Source organism: Pantherophis guttatus, chromosome 1 (assembly GCF_059756535.1).
Source record: "Pantherophis guttatus breed Tessera chromosome 1, ASM5975653v1, whole genome shotgun sequence".
Lineage (NCBI taxonomy): Eukaryota > Metazoa > Chordata > Lepidosauria > Squamata > Colubridae > Pantherophis > Pantherophis guttatus.
Window position 1 is genome coordinate 109988308 of NC_142063.1, and position 23958 is coordinate 110012265.

The following is a 23958-nucleotide window of genomic DNA, read 5'->3' on the forward strand; positions in this document are numbered from 1 at the left end:
CACAACACTATGGCCTACAGATGAAGCCACCAATTAATAGCATCAAGAATGTGGTGATGAATACACTGGATATGTAATAGAATTCCAGTTGCTACCTGACTCATCCAGAAACTTTAAAGATTAAGGATACTAGAACCTCCAATAATGGGCTTCCTAGATGGTTTTGCACCCAAGCATTTACCAGGGCCAACCTAAATAGGAGAATTAAAGAAAGCCAGGCAGCATACAAATTTAAAAATAAAATAAACTATACAAGAAAGCTACATTTGATATTGCTTACATCGGCCCAATGTCTGATTTTTTCAACATAGACCATCCTGTTCTTGAATGGCTGGGTGGACTGGACATTAACATTTGAACTACTATAAATCCAGGTATTTGCATTACACTAAATAAATAAATTGGTATTGCTGTTATAAAGGTGCATGAAATTATATAGGTCTATTGATCTTTTCCCACTGAATTAAGAAAAACAAATATTTAATAGAACACAAAGTATCAATCAAATGTAATTATTTTTGAATACTCCCTATGCCTAGCAGATTAAAAGAAAATTTTATTGACAGTTTTCTCACATGGAAACAATATCTAAATTAGAATAAACTTGTCTGAGAAAGATAACATTCCCAAATAAGAGGAGAAAACCAATAGCAGACAGTGGTATAATATTATACTGTAGAAAAAACCACTTAAAAGCATATATGATGTTATACATAACACCCAATGGTCCCAGATTACTTTTTTAAACAATGGAATAGTGTTTATCATTATTTTCCAAGTCCTGGGCTGATGATTCATTTGCTATATAAGACTTTCCTCTAAATAATCATTTACAGTATTTCATATTTATCTTTTCTTTGATTACTTTGGAATAAAGGGGAGGAGGAAGCCGACATCACTGTTTCTGAGCTAAAAACTACAGAAGATAAATACAATGCTCACTTTTATTAACTTGGAACAACAATAATAAAAGGGTTTCTTTTACTAATTATCCTATAACATAAGTGAAATAAACTCATAACAGTCCACTATTAATTATTTGCATGTGGATTCACGTAAAATCAGTGTGAAAGATTATTAATAGTTTTTCATACTGATTTCAATGAGATTTAAGTGCACCTTTATTTGTTTTATGAAATGTAGAGATCACCTGATTCCAGATGACTATGGGCAGCTTAGAATTTTAAAAGAAAGAGGAAAAAATAAAAACATAAAACACAGTAAAAGAACTATGCATGTAGAAGGGGAAAAACCAATACAAAGAAAAACAGCCAATAGGCTCAATACCCACTCTTCCTCAAGGTCTGACAGGTTTTCATAGACGTTTCAAATATCATCAGAATGGAGCCATATGCATCCCTAGGATAGTAGTGTTCCAGAGGACAGCCACTGCAATAGAGAAGGACCACTTCTGGGATCCCACCAGATGCTTTTAAATCAACTATTAACTGAGAGCTCCTAGACATGATAACAAAAGCATCCATTCTTTTCCTTCTTTATGTCAGCATCAGGATGGTTTGATAGCATATGACATTTCCTTATTCCCACTGAAGCACCAAAGGATTAGCACGAATGGCATTAGCACTGAAATGGAAAATATCTGGAACTGGAAGATTCTTTCACTCATATGCTGGAAATATTTTTAATGGGAACCATTCAAGAATCTCTGAAATGCATGTTGTGTTGTTGTTACCCACAATTTCTATGCTATTGTGGACATGTCTCAGAGTGGAGGCAGTGAACTTTTGATTATAATAAAAAGTCGTCCATATTAGCTAGTTGTTTTTAAGAATCTGGGTGCTGGAATAGCTATATACTGAACAGCAGAGAATTCTGGCATCTAAGTACTATTTTGATATGGCTGTTTTACTTAATTTCTCATTTATTGATTTATCACATTTTCACTCTCTTTTCATGATCTCTGTAACATTCCCAAAGTGTGTATCTAAAAATACATATGCATATTCCTTCTCCATATGTTAAGTTAATATTTTAGTTAATAGTAAGTGTAATAATTCTACAATGCAAATTGTAACTGTAAAGTCACACGGTGCCAAAACAAAAACATACCCAAAACTTCTGTCTCTAACTTGAGAACTAGCTGGAGTGGATAGTAATCAAGAGCCAGAGAAATTAATACAGACATATTTATTATTTCTAGAAATACAGAGCATCCTTCAAGGTATATGTAAAATATCTGCATGTTTAAGACATAAAACCTTTTGTTTCTGTGTGTTGCATTGCAAAGAAGCCACACAAACCACTGTAAAGAAGTGAGTAGTAGAAGTGAGCAGGCGGCTATTTAAATAGTTTTCCAATGCAAAGAAGCCATGTAGGAGCCTTAGGGAAAAACCTGAACCAACTAATCTGTCATCTCTCCTTCCAGAACAACAAGTGCCTTGGAGTCTGAGCAATATATTGGCCTAGTAGATGAAGCTCCCAGAGGGGGGAGGGGGGGATAGGTTGAAGAGGGGCAGTAGATCTGTGGCAAACCATATATGCTTCAAGCATTTCTCCAGTTATTTTTCTTCAAATAAGGAACATTTTATTTGCTAAAGCATCTCAGGGAACAGTGAAGCTGAGATGTTAAAAAGTTCCTACCTGTCCAAATAGAAACTCATAAGCTAGAAGGAACTTCCCATGAGGCAGCTTCATACATTCACATTTTCAAGCAAAATCTGAAAAGGGGGGAGTCAGGTGGACACATTTTTGTCTCCTATTACCCACACTATCTGAATTATCTGAATTCAAATTACTCTGGTAAAGAGTACCCGGAATTTCCTGGCAGTAGACTTAATGGGCTTTTAAATACTAAATTGTAGGATACTGTAAACTTGCCCAGTTCATCTCTTCCCTCTGGCCACAAAGTCTGATCTCCTTGTACCTTCTTATGCAAATAAAGCACCCTTTTACCCAAGCCTATAGATCAAGCAAACATTTTCAGTGGGCTAAGTATATTTGACTAAATTAAGGGTAGTTTTTACTGCATCCATCAAAAAGAAATGATAACAATGGTCTTAATCGGTCTGTAAAAGATGCACACATATTATGCTTGTTGGAAAAGACAGATCAGTAGTAAGAACCAAAGAGATAACAATATATTTAAGACCTTGTAAACCACTGTTGTAAACCACATAAAAGAGAGATCAACACTTAACAAGGCTCAACCATTGTTGAATTCAGCACCTGAATTCCCATTTGCAAAGACATTTAGTTTTACTGTTTTTCTTGTTGTTGAAGAGAAAATAAAAAGGCCCCAACCCAATGGAGCTTTATAGTGCTCTTAAATCCAAATTTAAAAGACGCTACAGGAGAACACGCTACAACTCACTTACTTTTAGAATTCTCTGCCATTAAGATGGCTACTGGCTTCAATTAGTTTTAAATGAAAGAGAACAAATTCATGGGGAAGGGTATGTGGAATAGTTGTTCTGTTGCCTCACATAGCCTTGTGCTATCAGCTAAGAATCAAACTCAGATACTCCAATTTTGATGGATTTTTTTTTTTAAAAAAAGCTTTCCTAACAATGTGCAGGCTTCTTGCCCTTTGTGCTAGCAATTCTGCAGCCTCTTCCTTGTTATCTTGAACTGGCTCTGTGTGCTTCGAACATCACTGTATAGCGGTTTAGACAAATGTTCACTCTGGGATGTAGTCCCTGAACGAATTGAAGCTGAGACTCCTGCCTGCTGAAGTTAGACTTGAATTGGCATGAATTTTGGGAATTTTTTCCATTAACTTAGATGATGCGCGCCTCTTGAAGGACCCTGGGGAAAAATGCCCTTGCTTCATCAGCTCACCATATAAGGTGTTGAAGACCACAACAGTCTCTTCATAGCTGTCCCTGGTAGAGATCTCATAGAAAGGATGCTTCAAAGCCTTGGAGAGATTTTCTCCATCCTCAAAGGTTACCATTCGGTCAAACTGCAGGTCCTTCTTGTTTCCAACAATCACAACTGGCGGTTCTCCACTGCCACTGTTCCGCTTTGGGCTTGAATGGATATGGTTGATGAGAAAGCACAGCCTCATCACCTCATCAAAGCTACACCTGTCAGTGACAGAATAAACTACAGCAAATCCATCTCCCCACTTTATCTTTTCTTCAATTTGGAGAGAATCTTCCTCCTAGTCCAGAAAGAGAAAACACAGATCAGTATAAAACTGGCACTTTCTCTAAAGGAAAATCAGAAATCCTCTACATCACTGATTGTGACAAATAGTAGTTGTACAAAGAAAGTCAGACAGCTCCCAGAAGGGAAACTGACAAGGTCAGACATTCAGGGATAATAAAAGTTGGAAAGCAGGCGAAGGAAGGGTATCCCTGTAAGAGAGTACCCAACCTTTCCTCCACTTATTGTGACTCTCTTACAAACTGTCTTCCTTCATAGGGTTTAGTACATTTAGGCGCCTACCATTAGCTGCACTCACTTTGCCCCCATCCACCCACCCAGGGTAATTCACAGCCAGCTTTCCTCCTCCGGTGCCTCTGCCCCTGCGATTCTCCACCACGCCTTGGCCCTCCACCCCCAGCCTTTTGTCCTGGCATGGTTTGACCCAGATGTTTGGCTCCATGGGACCAGATGCTTCCAGCCAATCGGACAAGCCTCACACCTGCTTTCACTCCTCCTGTGCAGCGTGTGAGTGGTGGTGGAGGGCAATTATGAGGAGTAGGGGACTAGCAGCCTTTCTGGCAAGCCTTACAGCTGCTTTTCACTCACAAAAAGCAGCTGTGAGGCTTGCCAGAAAGGTTGCTAGCCCCCCCCTCGCAATTTTCCCCCTCCACCACTTGTGTGCTGTGCAGGGGGAGTGAAAAGCAACTGCAAGGCTTGCCTGGTTGACTGGAAGCTTCTTCTCCCTTGGAGCCAAACACCCAGATCAAACCGTGTCTCGGCCAATGGGCCAGGACAAAAGGCTGGGGGAGGAGGGCCAGGGTACCACTGGCAGTGGAGAATGGGGCAGAGGCACTGGAGGAAAGCTGGCTGTGAATTGCTTGAGTGGGTAGATGGGACTGAAGTGGGCATGGCTAATTGTAGGCGCCTAAACATCCCATTCCATCCTTCACAGGCTTCTCCCTCAGTCTACATTGTCTGTGTTTGTCTATTGGGGAAAGCAGGATTGGGTACATACATAGTGGAATATGGACAAGTGCAAGAAAGGGAGTATCACTACTTCCCACTCAATTCTCTAAAGCCGAATGTGTGTTCTCTAAAAATATAGTCTTCATTTAGGCTACTCCCTTTCATTTCCCTCCCAGTTTGAGGTTTTTCAGAAGAGATGGGACAACCATTTGTTTGAAATGGTATAGGTCTTCTGCTTGAGCAGGGGTTTGGACTAGTAGACTTCCAAGGCCCCTTCCAACTCTGTTATTCTGTTTTCCCCTCTAACACTCAGTTTGGAGGAATTACTGAACATATTAGATTGGCCATTTGGTAGAGGACAGTACATTTTTAAAACTTTTTTTTTCAGTTCTCCAGATTTTGCCATTTTCCCTAACCGAGTGATTCCTCATAGTACCATTAGAAGAGGCTTCAAGTGAAGTGGATGAACATTAAACAACAGAGCAAATTTATCCAGCACCCTTCCCATTATACATCCATTATATTCAAAATACCAAACTTCTTTTTGGCATTCGTACAATGCCATTTGGTTAATGCTTAGATTGCTAATACTTTGAAAGTGAGTTTGATTATTAATAAATCGTAGCATTTCCTAAATGTGGTTCATGACTCAGGACCAGTCTTCATTAAATGAATAGAAAAGCCCCCCAGTGCTTGGAAAATATTCAAAACTTGTTTTCTATGTCCTTTACTACATTATTGCCAACACCCTAATCAGAGAGGAAACTGACAATCAATCAGTCTGACCCTTTAAAAGCTTACTTTGCATGTGCAAAGGTGATCTATTTTTTTATGCACAAAGAGGAAAAAAAGGAATAAAAAATGGGCTTCCAGATAAATAAAACTGAGAAATCCGAGTATATACTGAAGGATTCTATTAGAACCTAACTGCTTAACAGTATCTGCTACCTATCATAGAAGTAACTGAATGAATATTTAATTCAAATTACATATATCTGACCTGTTACTTTAAGGGTTACCGTATTTCTGTTGCCAAAATGGTAGGGCTGGCTTAATTCAGAATAAGAAAAAATGTTCCCTTGAAATACAGTACAGCATTAAAAAATGACCACCTAGGAACTAATATTGCATGATTTGATTTGGTTCTTTAGAGCTAATGTCATTCTAAACTGTAGTAATTAATACCCTCAGCACCTGTGCCAGAGGGCCTTTAGGGCATCCTAACAAGGAACTACCAATTGATCAAAGCGCAGAGAGGCAACCTGCGTAGCCACAACAAGCTTCACTGATGTTTACAAATTCTTATTATATTTTGCCTCTCTGTGTATTCCAGATTTGGAAATTGCAGTAAGAACTCAATAAGGCAAGTAGCCTTCATTTTTTCCATTTTCCTTTTCACAGACAGGCATTCTCTAGCTATTCTGGCTAGTTGTTCCATCTTGTTGGAAATCAAAAAATAAAATAAAATTTAAAAATGTGATTTTTTTTTAGTCATATTACTGTTGAAATGTTTGTTTGTTTTATTAAATTTGTATACCGCCCTACTCCCGAAGGACTCAGGGTGGTGAACAGGCACAGGATAAAATATAGAAGTACAAAAGTTAGAAACAATTTAAAACCAAATTAAATAATTTAGCCCACGATAATTTAAAATCCCAATAATTTAAAAACAAATTAAAATTTCAGTTTAAAAATTTAAAAGAAAGGGGAGAAAAATTAGGCCAGGCCGGCTTGCTGAAATAAGAGGGTCTTAAGAGCACGGCGGAAAGTGTGCAGATCTGGGATCCTCCGTATCTCCGGGGGGAGCGCGTTCCAGATAGTTGGTGCCCCCACAGAGAAGGCCCTCCCCCGGGGGCCGCCAGTCGACACTGCTTGGCTGACAGCACCCGGAGGAGCCCCTCTCTATGAGAGCGTACCAGCCGGTGGGAGGCTGTTTGTGGTAGTAGGTGGTCCCGTAAGTAACCAGGTCCTAAGCCATGGCGCGCTCTAAAGGTGATAACCAAAACCTTGAAGCGCACATGGAAGACCACTGGGAGCCAGTGCAGCTCGCGCAGGAGAGGTGTCACACGGGAGTGCCATGTTGCCCATAACCACCCGCGCGGCCGCACTCTGCGCCAGTTGGAGCCTCCGGGTGCTCCTCAAGGGGAGCCCCATGTAGAGAGCATTACAATAGTCCAGGCGGGAGGTGACGAGGGCATGAGTGACTGTGTGTAGGGAGTCCCGATCCAGAAAGGGACGCAACTGGCGAATCAGGTGAACCTGATGAAAAATCCTCCCGGTCGCGGCCGTCAAGTGCTCTTCTAAAGACAGCCGTGAATCCAGGAGGACACCCAAGTTGCGAGCCCTCTCCGTGGGGGCCAGCGATTCGCCCCCAATAGCCAGCGATGGCATCAACTGACTATATCGGGACGTCGGAAACCACAGCCACTCGGTCTTGGATGGGTTGAGCCTGAGCCTGTTCCTCCCCATCCAGATCCGCACGGCCTCCAGACACCGGGACATCACTTCAAGGGCATCGTTGGGGTGGTCCGGGGTGGAGATGTACAACTGAGTATCATCAGTGTACTGATGGTACTTCACCCCGAAACCACGGATGATCTCGCCCAGTGGCTTTACATAAATGTTGAACAGAAGGGGCGAGAGGACCGATCCTTGTGGCACTCACATATGAGGGGCCTCGGGGTCGACCACTGCCCCCCTGCCAACACAGACTGCAACTGGTCAGAGAGAAAGGAGGAGAACCACCATAGTACAGTGCCCCCCACCCCTAACTCTTCCAGCGGGTGCAGCATGATACCATGGTCGATGGTATCAAAAGCCGCTGAGAGATCTAATAGGACCAGGACAGAGGAGCAACCCCTGTCCCGAGCCCTCCAGAGATCATCGACCAATGCGACCAATGCCGTTTCCGTGCTGTACCCAGGCCTGAAGCCCGACTGGAACGGATCCAGATACGTCGTTTCATCCAGGTACTGGAGGAGCTGTCGCGCAACCACACTCTCAACAACCTTCCCATCTTCTAATCTTTGCAAAGATACTGCTTTTTTTCTGTCACATGAACTGTTTTACTTCTAAATCGATTCTAATTTCTTACACACAGCCTTACACCACATCTTTTGCATTCCTATTTCTTCTTTCTCTAAGGATCTGAATGTCCTGTGATTTTTGGAATTTGTTCGTTTATCACATCTTACATGTTATTTCCCATCTCCTTACTCCATGATTTTATCATGGCTAAGCTTATGTCTGTAACCAAAACCATTATCTATAGGGAGAAAACTCATCTCATGGGGTTGCTATTGTTGTGGAAAAATAGGACGGAGTAATGGATATGCTGACTGTCTTGAGTTATTTGTAAAAAATAATAAAGGCGGGATATAAAGTGATAATCTTGGAGTTCGCTAGCATTTGTTTCTCTTCATACAAACTGCATGCATTTTAATAAAGCACATTATAGTTAATAACAATAAAACAACATATTAGGGACAAATGCATCTAAAATACCATGTATTACAAAAAATTATACATAACCCAAGTTACTTTTATATGTTGTTGTTTTTTATTTGTCACATAGTGTATTCATTTCTTATTCTTTAATGTTCAGAGGAAGAGTGATCCATACCTCCCTACCACAGGCCAAAGCTGCCTTTTGGCATTTTCAGTGTTCACTGCAGTACTTTTCCTTTTCTACAGGACCATTCCCCTCCCCCCCTTTTTTAACAATGAAGCCACTAAAACCATACCTGCCCCGCTGTGTCAAGAATTTCAAAATGAACCATGTCTCCATCTATGATTGCTGTGTGCCTGTAAATCATCTCTGTGGAACAGAAACATTGTGTGAGAAAGCAAATTTATAAATAAAGCTTTTTTTTATGCTACATGCAGTCTTTTGACAGTCTGATATCTCCAGAAGTGTTTAACAACCTTTCTTTGCTCCCATGTTATCTGAGACATGATAAGAATTTAGTCGAACACATCAGGTGGGCACCAAATGGGAGAAGGCTAATATGGAACACACATTTGGCCTTTAATAAGTCTTAGGGTTGTATATTTTTAGACATTTCTAACACTTCAGTGCAATAATCTTCAGTATATTTATAGTAAAAACATACAAAAATATAAATCATCAGATGATAAAGATTACCGGACAAAGAAGTGGTCTTTTTTACCAGAGGTTGATTGTCTACTTAAACTAATGAGAGTTAGGAAGAGTTGCACAGACAGAACAATGTCATAATAAAAGCTTCTATCTTTATATTTTTTTTAAAAAAATACCTGACATGGCCTCCAGATGTCATCTAACAGTTTCCATTAAGTTATTTTAAATACATGACTCAACTCATATTAAATGTATTTAACTCATTTAGAGGTTTATTTAATTTAGTATAATTTATGTTTTGTCCTGGCCATGCTGCTATTATTAATATTAACATACCATTCAAAGGTCAAGTATAGTCCTCTGCCTAAAAGAACTGTATATCCTTATGCTGAATGAGAGAAGAACATAACATGGGAATACCATGGCTTGGAGGAGGCACTGGTGACATTCCTGAGAATTCACCAAAATGTAAGCACAAATAGTACTGGAGAAACACAACCACGGCATCATGTATATATATTTATGGAAATAACAGTTAAGACATAATTGAAGGAAGCTAAGTGGGGGGGGGAGGAATGGGTAGCCACTGTTCACAAGGGACTAGGCTTAGAGCATAAAACATGCAAGACTGAATAAGGAAACATCTGGGAAAACATCCTGCGAGTGGTTTAATATGAAGGCATAACAGCAATAAAAGTGCACATAAATCCCTCTGGTATTCATAAGGAGGAGAAAAAAACAAAAGGAGGCTCCATCTTCTGGAAATGCATTCTGGAAATGCATAATATGGAGGAGATAAAGGAGACAGAGAAGTTTGTTAGGTGAGGATGGAGCACCAGTTCTAGGCCTCATCCTACCATCATTGGTGCACTATCATAGCAATGATGATGGGTAGAAATGTGACTGCAAAAACATAATGAGCTACTGAGCTGTCCTTTAACTTCAGTGAAGCAATTCTGCATTAAGCATGGAGAATCTGTGAAGGTATCAGAAATGTTTGCCATGGGCTTTAAAAGAAAGCATGTCAATAATGCTATAAAATGAGGCCCTGTCAGAACTCAGCAGGAGAAAAGCAGAAAGTTTACCTGCTTAAAAAAAAAAAAAACATGCCTGGAAGCCATCTTACTTTCCAATCATTTTGTTTTTTATTGAATTCTCATCTCTACCTTCTGAGTTCCACGTGACCAAGCCACTACAAGCCAGATTCATTCATCTTGGCCCTAAAGGCATTCTTCTTTTTCTCTAGACAAAGAGGCTGGTACTGTACTTAACAGTGTGGAAAAGGAGGGGAACTGCTATATTCTGCCTAAGCATAATATCCACCTTTGGATTTATTCTTTACCTCCTAACTATTCATTACTACTAAAAAAAAAAATAGAGAGAGATTTCAGATTCCATTCCTTCCCACCCATAGCTCCCTCCAAATAGTTAAATCTGTGATGTCTTAAAATATATGATGAAGATTTATTTGGAAATACATCTCTATCTCTTTAATATTCAGTGGGGTTTTACCACTCAGGGATTATATTCTTAGAGCTAGAAAAGAAAAGAAAAAAAAAGTGTTTAGGGTCCGTCCGTCCCCACGCCCCCCCTTGAGGCAAGGACAATTTCTTTTAAAAAACCAATGGAGACATGTTCAGTAATTATCCAGGAATTTATAGTTCACAAAATGTTGCTCTCCATCTAGAAAAGTTATCTATCAAAATAATCTCAAAATGTAGTAATTCCAGTCATGGATTTTGCCTTACTACTTCCATACAGTATAGTAATGTTTCTTGGGAGTGTTTCCAAAACTATAATTGCTAATTAAAGCACCTCCCTGAAGTTGTTCCAGTTTTCACAGCAAGCTTCTTTGCTGCTATATTTAAAATATCTGAACTTTTACTGTTACAAGCCTATATTCAAAGTAGTTATCTAAAGAACAGCTTTTACTTTTCTGAGGAATGCTTTCATGGTTCTAACAAAGCAAGGAAGTAAAATTGAAGAAAAAGTAGGGCACAATGAATATTAGTCTAATTTTCTACGAATTACTTTCAAGTTCACTGCAAAAATGAAAAAAAAAACATTATAAGTAGGTCGAAGACTGCTAGCCTGAAACCTAAATGAAAACATGTTCATCACAGCCTAAATGTGCAAAAAATCAGAGATAAAATAAGCATCATACAGCGTTAGATTTGTTGCATCACCCTTTATCAAATGAGATGTGGACCTGAGCCTACACAAATTTTTCAGGGAAGAAATTGCAACCACCAAAGAAAGCTGAGAAAATTCTAGGATATTTTGCAAGGCAATATTGTAATGAATCATTAGGTCTTGATAATATCACCTAAATAATTGTTTTTTTAAGAATTCACATTTGAAATTACTGCCCTTATAGCAACAATATGTAATTTGCTTTTCTAATCGGGGTTAGTGTCTGATGTCGCCAATGTTACACCTATTTTTTAAAAAAGGACCAAATGTAGATCCAGTAAATTATAGAATGAGAATGTTACCAGACAGATTTATGTCATATACTTGAATTTTCAAAAAAGTCTTGACAAAGTTTCTCATCAAAGTTTCCTAAGTTAGCTTCTCTGTTGTGCAATAAGAGGACCTATTTTATTATGAATTGCTAGCTGGTTAAAAAGCAGAAAGCAAAAGTTGTGAATACATGAACAACTTTCTTAGTGGAGGGAAGCAAGGGTGGAGTCCTTCAAAGATCTATATCGGGATTGATTTTTTTCAACAGTTCATAAATGATCCCTATTTAGAATAAGCAGTGAACTGGCCATGGTTTTAGATGATTCTACAAGAAAATGTGAAGAGCTTCAGAAGGGTCTTTTCAGTTGATGAATGATCAACCAAAACAACCAATGAAGAAGTTTAAATACAGTAAACATATAAAGTGAAGCACACTGGGGCAAAGCAAGATAACTGCACATATATAATGATGGAATATAATAGCAATAGCACTTAGACTTATATATTGCCCCATAGTGCTTTACAGCACTCTCTGGATGATTTACAATGTCAGCATATTGCCCCCAGCAATCTGGTCCTCATTTTACTGACCTTGGAAGGATGGAAGGCTGAGTCAGCTTTGAGCCCTTCAGGATCAAACTCCAGACTATGGGTAGAGTTAGCCTGCAATACTGCATTCTAACCACTTCACCACCTGGACTCTTACAGTCTAAACTATTATATAGGAAAAAGAGTAGTTGAGAGTCAGGGAGTCATACATTTATATTATTATGGTTGGTCCCAGAGTCCCACGGTCAGCCAGTCTTTTACACTGGATTTGATATTTTTTTCCACCTATCAATTTTTTCCCAAGGATCTGGGGGGAGATGTTGTTTGATGTCGCAGGATGTAAGCTGTTCCAACTAAAGCTGGCTTTTGCAATTAATTGATGGTAATTTTGTCAGTGCTGATGGTATTCAAGCGATGTTCCATTTGTTGTTATTGTTATAGATGGGGAGTCATAATAGATGATTCAATTAAGATGTTGACTCAATGTGTGGCAGCTGTGAAGAAGGCACATCCAAGCTAGGGATCATTAGGAAAAGAACTGAACATAAAACTGCCAACAGTATAATGGTTTTATAACAGATCTATGATATGACAATATTTGAAATACTGGGTACAGTTCTCATTGTGACATTTGAAACATATAATAGGGTGGAAAAAATGAAGAAGAGAGCAACCATAATGATCAGATAGCTCAAAACCTCCCTTAAAAGAAATGGTTAGGATATTTGGGGTTGAATTGGGTAAATTCATGGTAGATAAGTCTATCAAAGATTCTCCATCCTGAAGATTTAGAGTTGTCTTTGGATCTCCAAATACTACTATTAGGGAAACAATGGCAGGCGAAGAATATTGTCTCTACTTCAGAGTACTCTGGCTGGCAACTTAGCAAAACCAAATTGTGAATTAAAATAAGAGTCTCACCTGATCCAACAAGACAAGTTTTAAATTACAGCACTGCAATTCACCTGAACATCAACTAACTGGTCCTATGAATATGTACTTTCTATAACAGCTTTCTCCAGTTGGTGCCTTTCAAATGAGTTGGATTCCTTTTCTCATGAGTCTAAGGCAAGGGGTTGATGGAGAATTGTCTTTTGACCTCTCTGAAGGACACCAAGTTTGCAGAAAGCTGTTCTAGGTTATGTGAGCTTGACCAATGAAGGTAAGATGGCAGCAGAGTCAATCATCATTGATAACCATTTGACTAGTTAGTTTACTAGTTTCACTTATTTATTACTTATTTTATTACTTATTTTATTTCTTAATTCTTCTGCCTAAATATTTTTGATCTGAGATCCAATGTTAACAGCAACTGCCTTTGATCAATAAAATACAAATTAACACACTGATTTGACAGAGCAAGTAACTAAACTTACCTAGAGTAGGGTCATAATCACCAATAAATCGCTTAGTGATGAATCTTACTGTCAATGCTTCATTGGAAAAAGAAAAAATAACAATTAGCAGAGCAAATCAATATAGATATACAATAGTTTAGCTATTAATCAACTACAGATATCCACCTTATACACGAATCCACTTGTCATAGAAAAGATATATGTCATAGAAAAATTAAGGTAACAGTTTAAGACATTCAGATTGGCTTATACCCCCACCTAAAAATAGCAAAGTTTGAAGGGCATAAGAATGACAGGTTCTAGGTGAAGTGGCAGTTCATTTCTAGAATATAATGATTGTCCAAAATGCTTTTTTAAAACAAGGTATTTATGAAATTTGAGCTAAAATTTCCTCGTGTTAGCAATTGGCTTCACTTAACGTTTACTTAAGAATGAGATTCAAGACATACTTCTGAGGGAAACTACTACATACAGTATCAACACTCAAAGAATTGCAACAAATACCAAACTGAAATGAACAATGCCAGGTTGAGGAAGAACAAGCTGTAGCTTTCAAAATGATTGTGAGAAGAATATTTAAAAACAGGAGCCAGGTAGAGCTGGCAGCTCAAGAAATCACCCAAAGTGCAGATCATCATTCTCTTACTCCCTCTATGAAGGAACCAGATATCTGCTAGAAATATACCATAAGTACGATCCACATGTATGCCTGAGAATCTGTATCCGCTGCAGATATTTTGCAAAAAAGAACAACATAGATATTTTGGGTCGACTCTTATGTGAGTCCCAAAGAGAGTTTGCCTTGTTTCCTGGTAGCAAATAGGAAAACATAGCTAAAGGCTTTTTTTAAAAAAAAAACTTTCTTTCTGTTTCATTTAAATGAGAAATGTATGTGAAAATCAGTCAATGGGATGTATTATCTAAGGATCAAACCTTTCTTCTGTTGAACTTCATCAGGCAAAGGCTTCTGTTGAAATCATAATTTGGACTGATAATAGATAAATCTTCTTCAAAGTCCATATAATTTTCTTGCTAATAATATGTTATTTGTCACTGCCTTTGTCTGGGATGTTTTTTGTTTAACTTCCCAGTCTAGTCTAAGGATTTCTGAAATCCCGATGTTGTTTCTGTCTTTCTTATACCATGGAAAAATACTGCTTTCTGTCTTTTTTCCCAGCAAACACAATTCATTTTAACCAAATTCAATTTTCACTTCCAAGGCTAGGACAGGAGCAGTTATTCCCAGAGGAAGACCACTTAAGCATAACTATAATCTTTTCATAAGCACAAATGAACTAGGAAAGAGGAGTTAGATCTACAGTTCTCAATAGGGTGGTCTTTGGAGGCACTAGATATAATCTCTCATTGTACATACCCAGCATAGCTTGTAGGCCCCATTGGGTTTGAGAAGACAGATCAGGCGACCAAACTAGCACTATCAGAAGTGTTATGGAAATTATAAGCTCTTGGTCAAGGAGCAGGAAAGCAGAATACTGTTTTCTGAAAATTGTTTACATATTACAATAATAGAATGGTTTGAGAATTCATGTTGATGAACTGAATCATTCCGTCTATCTGTAATTTGCACAAAGTGCTGTACTACATGTGACAGCAAGAGGGAGAAAAGACTGAAAGAAATGTAATGCACATTTGTGGGTGGCAGGAGTCTGAATGCCTGGTGTAAGTTTACAGATGGAATTGTTTAGAAAGGCACACTATCATCTTCTCAGAACCCCAAGGAAGTCCAGAATCCAGGAGAATATAGATTCAATTATGTAAAGAACACACAGGATATTATTAGCATCTAATTTCAAGGTCTACCACCAAAATAGTAGCTAAGGAGGTGGAAACTATCCTTCTAGAATTTAAGGCAGAAAGGCACTTCTGAGCATTTATTGAATTCAGCCTAGGAATTTCAGATCAGAACCCTAACTTTTTCTAACTCACATCCCAATTTAGAGAATAGATAACAGGGATTTATAATGTCTTGCTGATATATTGCAAATTGTTCTGAGCTGAACAATCTTGTGCTTATCTGTGATGGAGAAAACTTTTGGGAAACAACTGTTTTTTGTCCTGCTACAACTTAAGATAATTTCTGGGCAACAGTATAAATATTCTAGATTTGTATCTAACAATAGCCCCAATAAATGCTAAGTATTGTACACACTTAACATTTATTTTTGCAGAGCACAAAGTAAAGATTTGCCATGATGTATATCGGAATAAATGACAGGAAAAAAAATGAAAATTGCAGAGGAGAATGTGCTCCCTAAGGCTATACAGAGAGAGATAATTTCATCTGATGCCCCTTTCCTCTGGGTTAAATCCTAAGTGGTAATTAAAATAATAGTGTTCTTCTTGTTGAACCTGATTCCTGGCAATAACACAGAGGAAACCATGCTGTTTTCTTAAGCACAGTACAGAAAGAGTTTGCCATTGCCTTCTTCTGATCTATTCTACAGTCATGAGATTTCCTGGTGGTCACCTTTCCAAGCACTACTGAGGTCTGGCTGTTTGCTAAATGCTGCAGTTATGTTCTTCATAGCTGCCATACAGAGGTCATAGTTGGCTTTGTTTATGTAAAAAAGGATCTCATATATGATAGAGTCATACAGGAGCATATTTTTCCACATGCACATTTTTATTTTTTATTTTAATTTAGTAAGACTTCAAATAAATTACAGATTTCCATATTGATACAGATTAAACATTATCAATATAAATAAAATAAAATGATTATTATAAAATATGATAGTTTTAGACCATCAGAACTATTTACATATTCTTCTTCTAAATCAGTTTTAACTATGTGTTCTGCAGATGTTTTAAAAATAGGAAGACTAAATTTAACAGAATGTCCAGGATTCAGAGATTAAAGAATGTAGGTGGCTTTGGCAGACTGGAAGAGAGAGAGGGACGGGCTCCTTGTTGAGAAACAGTTGTGGCTAAAAACCAGTTTAAGCACAAACTCTGTGGACTGTTATTTAGGGAACAGCTTCCTAACAAAAGGATGAGCTGGGGGAATCATACAATACTGACTAATGGACCCAAACAAGTGGTAAAAACTAAAATTTGTTACTACCGCTTCTGTGGGCATGGCTTGGTGGGGGTGGTGGTTAATGTGACTGGGTGGGCATGGCCAATTTTTTTTTCTTTTAAAACCATTTTTTCTACAACCTCTTCGGTGAAGAGGTTGTAAAAAAATGCTTTTAAAAGGCTCTGACGATCCCAGCTGAGTTGCCTGATCAGCAGAGGCTTTTTTTCTTTTAAAAGCCTCTGCTGATCAGGCAACTCAGCTTGGATCGTCAGAGCCTTTTAAAAGAAAAAAAGCTCTGCTGATTAGGCAACTCAGCTGGGATCGTCAGAGCCTTTTAAAAGAAAAAAATAGCCTCTGCCGATCAGGCAACTCAGCTGGGATCATCAGCTGATGATCCCTTTGACAATCCCAGCTGAGCCGCATGATCATCAGAGGCTTTTTTTTTTACTTTTAAAAGCATTTTTTGGCCGAAGAGGTTGTAGAAAAAATGCTTTTAAAAATTCAAAGAAAAACCCTGTGATGATTGTGTGGCTCAGCTGGGCATGGGGGGGGGGCAGGGATTTTTTGCTACTGGTTCTCCGAACCACCTGCCTCCATCACTACCGGATCGGGCGATCCGGTCTGAACTGGGAGCATTTCACCCCTGACCCAAAACCACAACTCCTAGAAATTCAACCATCGAAATACAAACATGAAAGCATTTTAAATTCTGGCTCTGTCCTACCCAAAAGACAAAGTTTCCCTGGACAAGTTACTCAGAAACTAAAGTCTAAGCAGAACGTGCCTAAGGAAAGGGCCACAATGATAAATTAAAAATCTTTGTGGGCTGCAAAATCTGGAGTGCTGATCAGCTGTTCTGTGGCTAGTGGAGCAGAAAGGCTTGGAAGTACTCAGCAGCAGTGGCTGTAAATTTACTATTTTATTTATTGGTTAAAAAATAATCTCTGGTTGCAAAAAACTGCTTGGTGGATCTCATGTGATCCGCAAACTTGTTGCATGACTTTTCTGTTTGCACAATAGCATCAGGGAGAAAAAAATGTTTGTCATTGCTTCAGAACTGTGGAAATTCTTTCTTTGGAATATTTGAAGTCATTTGGGCAAACTAAGTATTTATTCATGGCAATAATAATTTATTAAGCCAAGAATAAGCAGTGTAACGTAAAATACGTTCTCTTTTCCTCTTTGTGACTGCCTTAATACTTTAATCTTACCGTATTACTATTCAATATTATGAAAAACTACTAGCCATATCAAATTGGCTCAAAATCAATAGCGAACCATAATTATTTGTTTCAAATAAAAGAGACAACTGGTTTTTAAAAGTTCATGACTGCAATGTTAAATCCAGGAGCCAAAGAAAAGATTTTAAAGATCTAATTTTTTTTGGTCTTTTATACCATGAAGCCAAAACCACAGTGTCTTCTCCCTTTTAAGTGTAAATTTTAAATTTTTAATGTATTTTAAAATTATGGGTTTTTTAAATTACGGGTATTAATTCAGCCAAATTTATTTAATTCATTTAATTCGATTTTAAATTTTGTATATCTATGTGTTTTATTTCATGGCTGTGCACCGCCCTGAGTCCTTCGGGAGTAGGGCGATATAGAAATTCAATAAAATAAATAAAAATAAAAAATAAAAGGACCTATAAATCTGAGATTACCTTGTTTTTCAAATTATTACTTATGTTTTAATGTTCTGGGGGAGATTTAAACTTTTATGTTTTTTTTTAAAAAAAGACTTTTAAAAGCATCAAATAAATAAATAAAACCAATAACTTGTTTATATTTAAAACCACAATATCTAAGGTAGCAGTCATACCAGTTAACATTATTGTATTATTTCTTTTATACTGTCAGACGCCTCGAGAGGTTTTGTAGCACCACAGATGGCCAAGGCAAATAAACAAATTATAACATTGACTAAGTTTTATCCAATGTCTCTAAAAGCATTTCAGAAGAAAAAAAATGACAATGGTTATTAATAAGCTTGTACAGGCCTTTGAGGTCTTTGCTCTCAAAGGACCCTCTTGAAACAATATTACAATATGGATCCCTGTGTTTTTAAAAATGAAATAATCGTGTTGCTTCAGTTCTCCATTGCCTCCTTGAATACTTGCCATATACTAAGAAGAGGTTTTCAGTGAGTTACTGTCAGCATGTGGCAAAACATGCATAGAAGTCTCTTCCAGCTTTGGAAAGTGCCAGGCAGGCAGAGTAAGAGGGCAAACCGCATCCCATTTTCATCTTGAATTGCACCATCCCTGCCATTATGATATAAAGGCATGGTTGTTCTGAGGGAGTAATGAACAAACATCGTTCCCAACCTAGAAAGGCCCAGCAAACACCCTAAGCCATCACATTTTTAGAGCTCGCCTTGAAATCGGTTAGGATAGGGACCAAATGATCCTTCAGGGAGCTTCTGTCATAGAGGAATGATGCTTTTTAGACCTTGCTGGATGATATCCCATCTTCAAAAATGGCAGTTAGCCACCATTTATAAAGGAATTTAAGGAGCTTCCCCCCACTAAACTACAACAGCAGTCAGAAATTTGTTTATAACAACATGGCTATCAATGGATTAATCAGTTCTCCAATTCTATGCTTTTTTGAAACAACAAACCAGAGAACAGCTTGGAAAAGTATCAGAGGCACCTCAGCTGGCAAAGGAAAAGTGATACAAACTTAGATTTGGATACAGTAAACTGTGTATATTTTAATTTTTGAGTATGAAACAACACTATTTTTTCTTAGATTTAATTATTTATTTTACCAAATGCAATCTGGTGGGATTTTGTAAGTTAAAAGGAATTAAATTTAGGGATGGAAAGCAAATTGTGATTCTTGATTAGATTATTATTATTATTATTATTATTATTATTATTATTAATATAATTATTTGTTTGACAAATAAAATGATTACACAATTTAGGTAATCATGCTTCTATGAACAAATGTCACCTTGGCCACAACTCAGCTCAGCAGAGAGAGGTGGTGGTGAGTAACCACATACCCATTAGTTCAGGTTCTTCACAAACCCTAAATACAAAATTGTAGATTCACCACTTAAGAAAATCACTATCATAAGCAATTTGCAAAAGGCATACATATCTTCAGTTTTTATTCACACAAATCACTGTTTTTAAAAACCATGTAGGTTTGCACCTGAAGCTCAGCATTTCTTATTAAGAAGGCAATGCTAGTATGTGTTCTTCTCTTTAAAAGTGGCCAGTGAGCACAGAGCAGCCACAGACATTGGGATTCAAGGGAAAGGCTCCAGTATTTTTCCCTTCAGGGCTCATTCTAGGGGACTTCTGATGAGCCAGTCTGAAGTTTGACAGAAGCAATAATAAGAGCAGTATGCCAATCACTGTTTAGCTTCTGAATCCAGGAGTTATGGTTTCACATGACCAGAGTGATGCTATACCCTGGGAAAATTAAAATGTGACTTCCCAATCTTCTAATGAGTGATTTATCACTGGAAATTCTGCCAGCAGCTCTAGCAGCTATCTAAGGATGCTGTAAGGTTGCTTGGGTTATACCCATAAATTTTAAAATTCCTCCAGTTAGGAAAATCACATGAACCATATTTTCACCAAATTTAATGGGACTATATAGGACTGCTGTTTTAAAAACTACAGACCTGAGCCAAAAGCATGCACATGGTTGCTCTTGGAGGAGGCCCCATAGAAGCGCTACCGTGTTCTACTTTAAGGAATCCATCAGTACTGCTGAACATTTGTTATGTTTGATAACGGGCTGGACAAGAGTAAACAGGCTGATGTTACATCCTGATAAGATGGAAGGACTGTTGGTCAATAAAGGGACTAAAACTTAATTTTGTTTAGAATACGTTTGCCCTTCCTCAAAGGATTATGTCTGCAGTCTAGGAGTTCTTCTAGATTCTCCAGTCACTAGATTCACAGAGGATAGTTATGGCAAGGAGTGCATTTACATAATTACTATTTGGATCCAGTTGAGAGCACTTATGAGCCAGTCAGATTTGGTAATGGTTAGCCACATTTTGGCTATAATACAACTTGACTACCACAACTTATTATATGTGGTATTACCCATTAAAAATATCTGGATGCTGGAATGGTGCTGTCCAAAATGTAGCAGCTAAGGTGTAGAGACGATTCTATGGAAAGCTCTGTGCACACTGCTAATTACCCAAAGAAAGCAGCAAAACACCGAGTATATTTTCATGGAAGTGGGCAATTGCAATTCTTTCATTCATCATATTTATACGTGACTCCGGGCAGTACACAGTACAAACTTTAAAAAGCAATAAGATTTTAAAAAATCAACAATTTAGAAAAAGACAATTTAAAAAAGACAAAGAGAGAATAACATATAGTAACAACAGTGGAGCCACTCCTTAGCACCAAGCCTGATGACACAGCCAAGTCTTGAGGGACTTGGGAAAAGTTAACAAGGATGGAGCCAGCTTCGCTTCAGGGTGGGATAAGGTGATGATGTTCCATAAGGTAAGCACCACAGGGTCCTGCTAGATTTGCTCTAGAACAGGAAAACAACTGGGTCAATTGGCACAGAAAAGGATCCAACTACTTTGTGTCCAGTTTCTTAGCCAAGCAGGATGAAGGCAAACACAGCAATTCTTGTGCCTTCTTGTCTATGCAAGTCTGCTGCCTGTGCATATAGCATCTTGGCCAAATCCAGCTGTTTTCTTATGAGAGGTTGTGCTGACTGTAGCTCTTGGAAAAAATCAGAGGAACCACAGAGACAAGAGTTCTGGAGGACAAGGAGTACAGGTTATGCCCATAAACTGTTTGGAAGGGAGACATACTGATGAAGGAATGAAGAGAGATGTTACATGCAAATTCTGCCAAGGGCAACAAGTCAGGCTAGTTGTCTTGTCGACATAACAAAAAGCAACACAAATATTGTTGTAGTACAAAGTTTGTCTTCTCTGTCTGCCATTTGTCTCTTGGTGTTGACAGATGGACATGAATACCTAGTAATTGGAAGAGGGCTTTTCAGAACAGGGGTGTAAATTGAGAATTATGATCCAAGTTCATAGTCTGAAAGAGAAGAGTGACTGGGGAGCCTTAGCCTAATGGACATTACACAAGGCAACGGAAGACAGCCCTTCTCAACTGCACACTATTTCAACTTAACCTAATTGTGTTTGCATAGGAGTTCTAGCACATTTCTGATATGAGTAGAATGCAGGCAAGGATCTTTTGGGGGGGGAAAAATCAGAATGTCATCTAGGTAAACAAATATAACATATTTGTTGTCCAAAATATCTGAAAATACTTCATGAATCTGGCAAAAATTGTGGCACAATTAGAAAGTCCAAAAGGCATCTCATAATGTCAAAGACTGTTAAGTATTTATGACTCTCTTTCATCTAAATCAAGCTGCAGTTTCAATAAATACAATGAAACCTGTGTCTTCTGGAGGTAACCTACCAAAATAAGAGGCAGTGGTTACTAATCCCTAATGGTTCAGAAGTCTATATTCATGCATAACTCTCAAGGGAGTTTTACAAAAAATGTTGGCAGAGGTCCAGGAGACAAAGGAGGGAAAATAAATCCTTTTGCTAGAATGTCATCCAAAAATTCCTGTAAAGCTGCCAATTCTTACACAGACATGGGATACTGCTGTTCAACTAGGATCTGGACTCTAGGCAGCAAGTTAATTGTACACACACACACACACACACACACTTGGTGGGGTGGCAAGGTCATCACTTCCTGCCTGTCCAAAAATCAGCAAAATCTGTATATTTTCCAATCAAGGAAGGAAGAACAGGAGAAAAGCCCAAGGCCTGGAAATGGTGCAGCTTATAATATTGAGAAGGAAAAGAAATCATCCTATGTTCCAATTAATATCAAGATGATGCATTTGTAGCTAGTCTATCCCCAAGATAATCGAACTGTGCAAGGAAGCAGTCAAATATAGTTGGAAGAATTATTTGTTGTCATTTATTTTCACTGCAGAAGACTTCTATGTTGGAGGATGGGACTTGATCTGCCCTCTGTCCTCACGAGTTGCAGTTGTACGTGCAAGATGAACTGATTCACAGTATGTTCATTCATCAAAATAGCAGCCAATCCCAAATCCAAAAGAGCCAAGAGGCACATCCTAAGTCCCATTGTTTAAGCAAGATCATCTTGCGGAGCCCAGGAAGCATGTTTTGCCTGCTGCTGCGCCTGCCCTCTAGAATGATATCCCCCCAGAGATCCAGATGGGTCCCAACCTAATAGCATTCAGAAAACCATTAAAGACCTGGCTTTGCTCCCAGGCTCTGGGGCAAAGAGAAGGTTGAGCTCCTATTGGATGTATTTTCTTTAATTTTCTGTTGTTTCTGGAGTCATTCATGATTCTTTTTTCTTGCATGTTGTATTTTACTTTTTATGTATAGTTTTTATTAAAATGTTTAAGCAAGAACATTAGGGCTAACACAAACTAATAGAAAATAAGGAAGAGAAAAGAAAGAGAAAGAAATCAAAGAAAAAGTACAAAGAAAAAGTTTTTAAAAATAGGAAAAAATATACAGAGGCTTCTGATAGTCTTCACAGCAGTTTTAAATATATTTTAACCTCTATCTATAAAGTTACATCATATTCCTCTTCTTTCTATAATCTATCCTACTTTATTTTTACTTTTAACTGCAAGTCACCCAGAATTGTTGGAAACTGGATAATTTATAAATTATATATAAATGAAATAATTTTAAAAAGTACAAAGATTGATGGGAATAATAAAATGCCTAGCGTTGGAGCTTCCTTATTTGCCTGAAGGCCTCCTTACAAGAGCTCTTACGTGGGGGCGGGGGTGGGTGAGCTGCAAAGTTTCCTGGTATCAAGGCTTTGGAACAATTTGGAAACTTACTCACAAGGTGACCGAAATCTTCATACCTTCTAGCTGCCAGATTGGCAACCCATCAGTGGGTGCCCAAAAGTGTCATACTAAAAATATAATTTTAGGTCACATCTTCTTGTTTATCTGTTGCAGGCAAGAATCTCTTCCTTGCTCCAATGCAAATTGGCTCCATATCACGGACATCCAAAGAGACAACGAGGAAGGAGGGAGGGAATAGGTGAAGAGCCAGTTTGGTGGAGTGGTTCAGGCACCAGGCTAGAAACAGGAGACTGTGAGTTCTAGTCTCATTTTAGGCATGAAAGCTGACTGGGTGACTTTGGGCCAGTCACTCTTTCTCAGCCAAACCCACCTCACAAGATTGTTGTTGTGGGGAAAATAGAAACAGTAAGGAATATTAGGTATGCTTGCTGCCTTGAGTTAATTATAGGCAGGATTAAAACAAATAAAAAAGAAAGGCTATAAAATTGCCTGCTATTTCCTCCTCTTCCAACCTATCATCAATGACCACATCAGGGTGGG

The 23958-nt window shown here is 38.3% G+C and overlaps 1 protein-coding gene across 1 annotated transcript in view; it reads right to left on the reverse strand.

Moving 5' to 3' along the window:
* Window positions 1–2133: 2133 nt before the first annotated feature.
* Window positions 2134–23958, reverse strand: part of LOC117665160 (ras-related and estrogen-regulated growth inhibitor-like) — a 36404-nt gene continuing 14579 nt past the window's right edge. The window contains exons 2-4 of the mRNA XM_034416725.3: window positions 13564–13620; window positions 8820–8893; window positions 2134–4123 (exon numbers count right to left, since the gene is read on the reverse strand). Of these exons, the coding sequence (XP_034272616.1) occupies window positions 3638–4123; window positions 8820–8893; window positions 13564–13620 (617 nt within the window). The 3' untranslated portion in view covers window positions 2134–3637. The remainder of the gene's footprint in view (window positions 4124–8819; window positions 8894–13563; window positions 13621–23958) is intronic.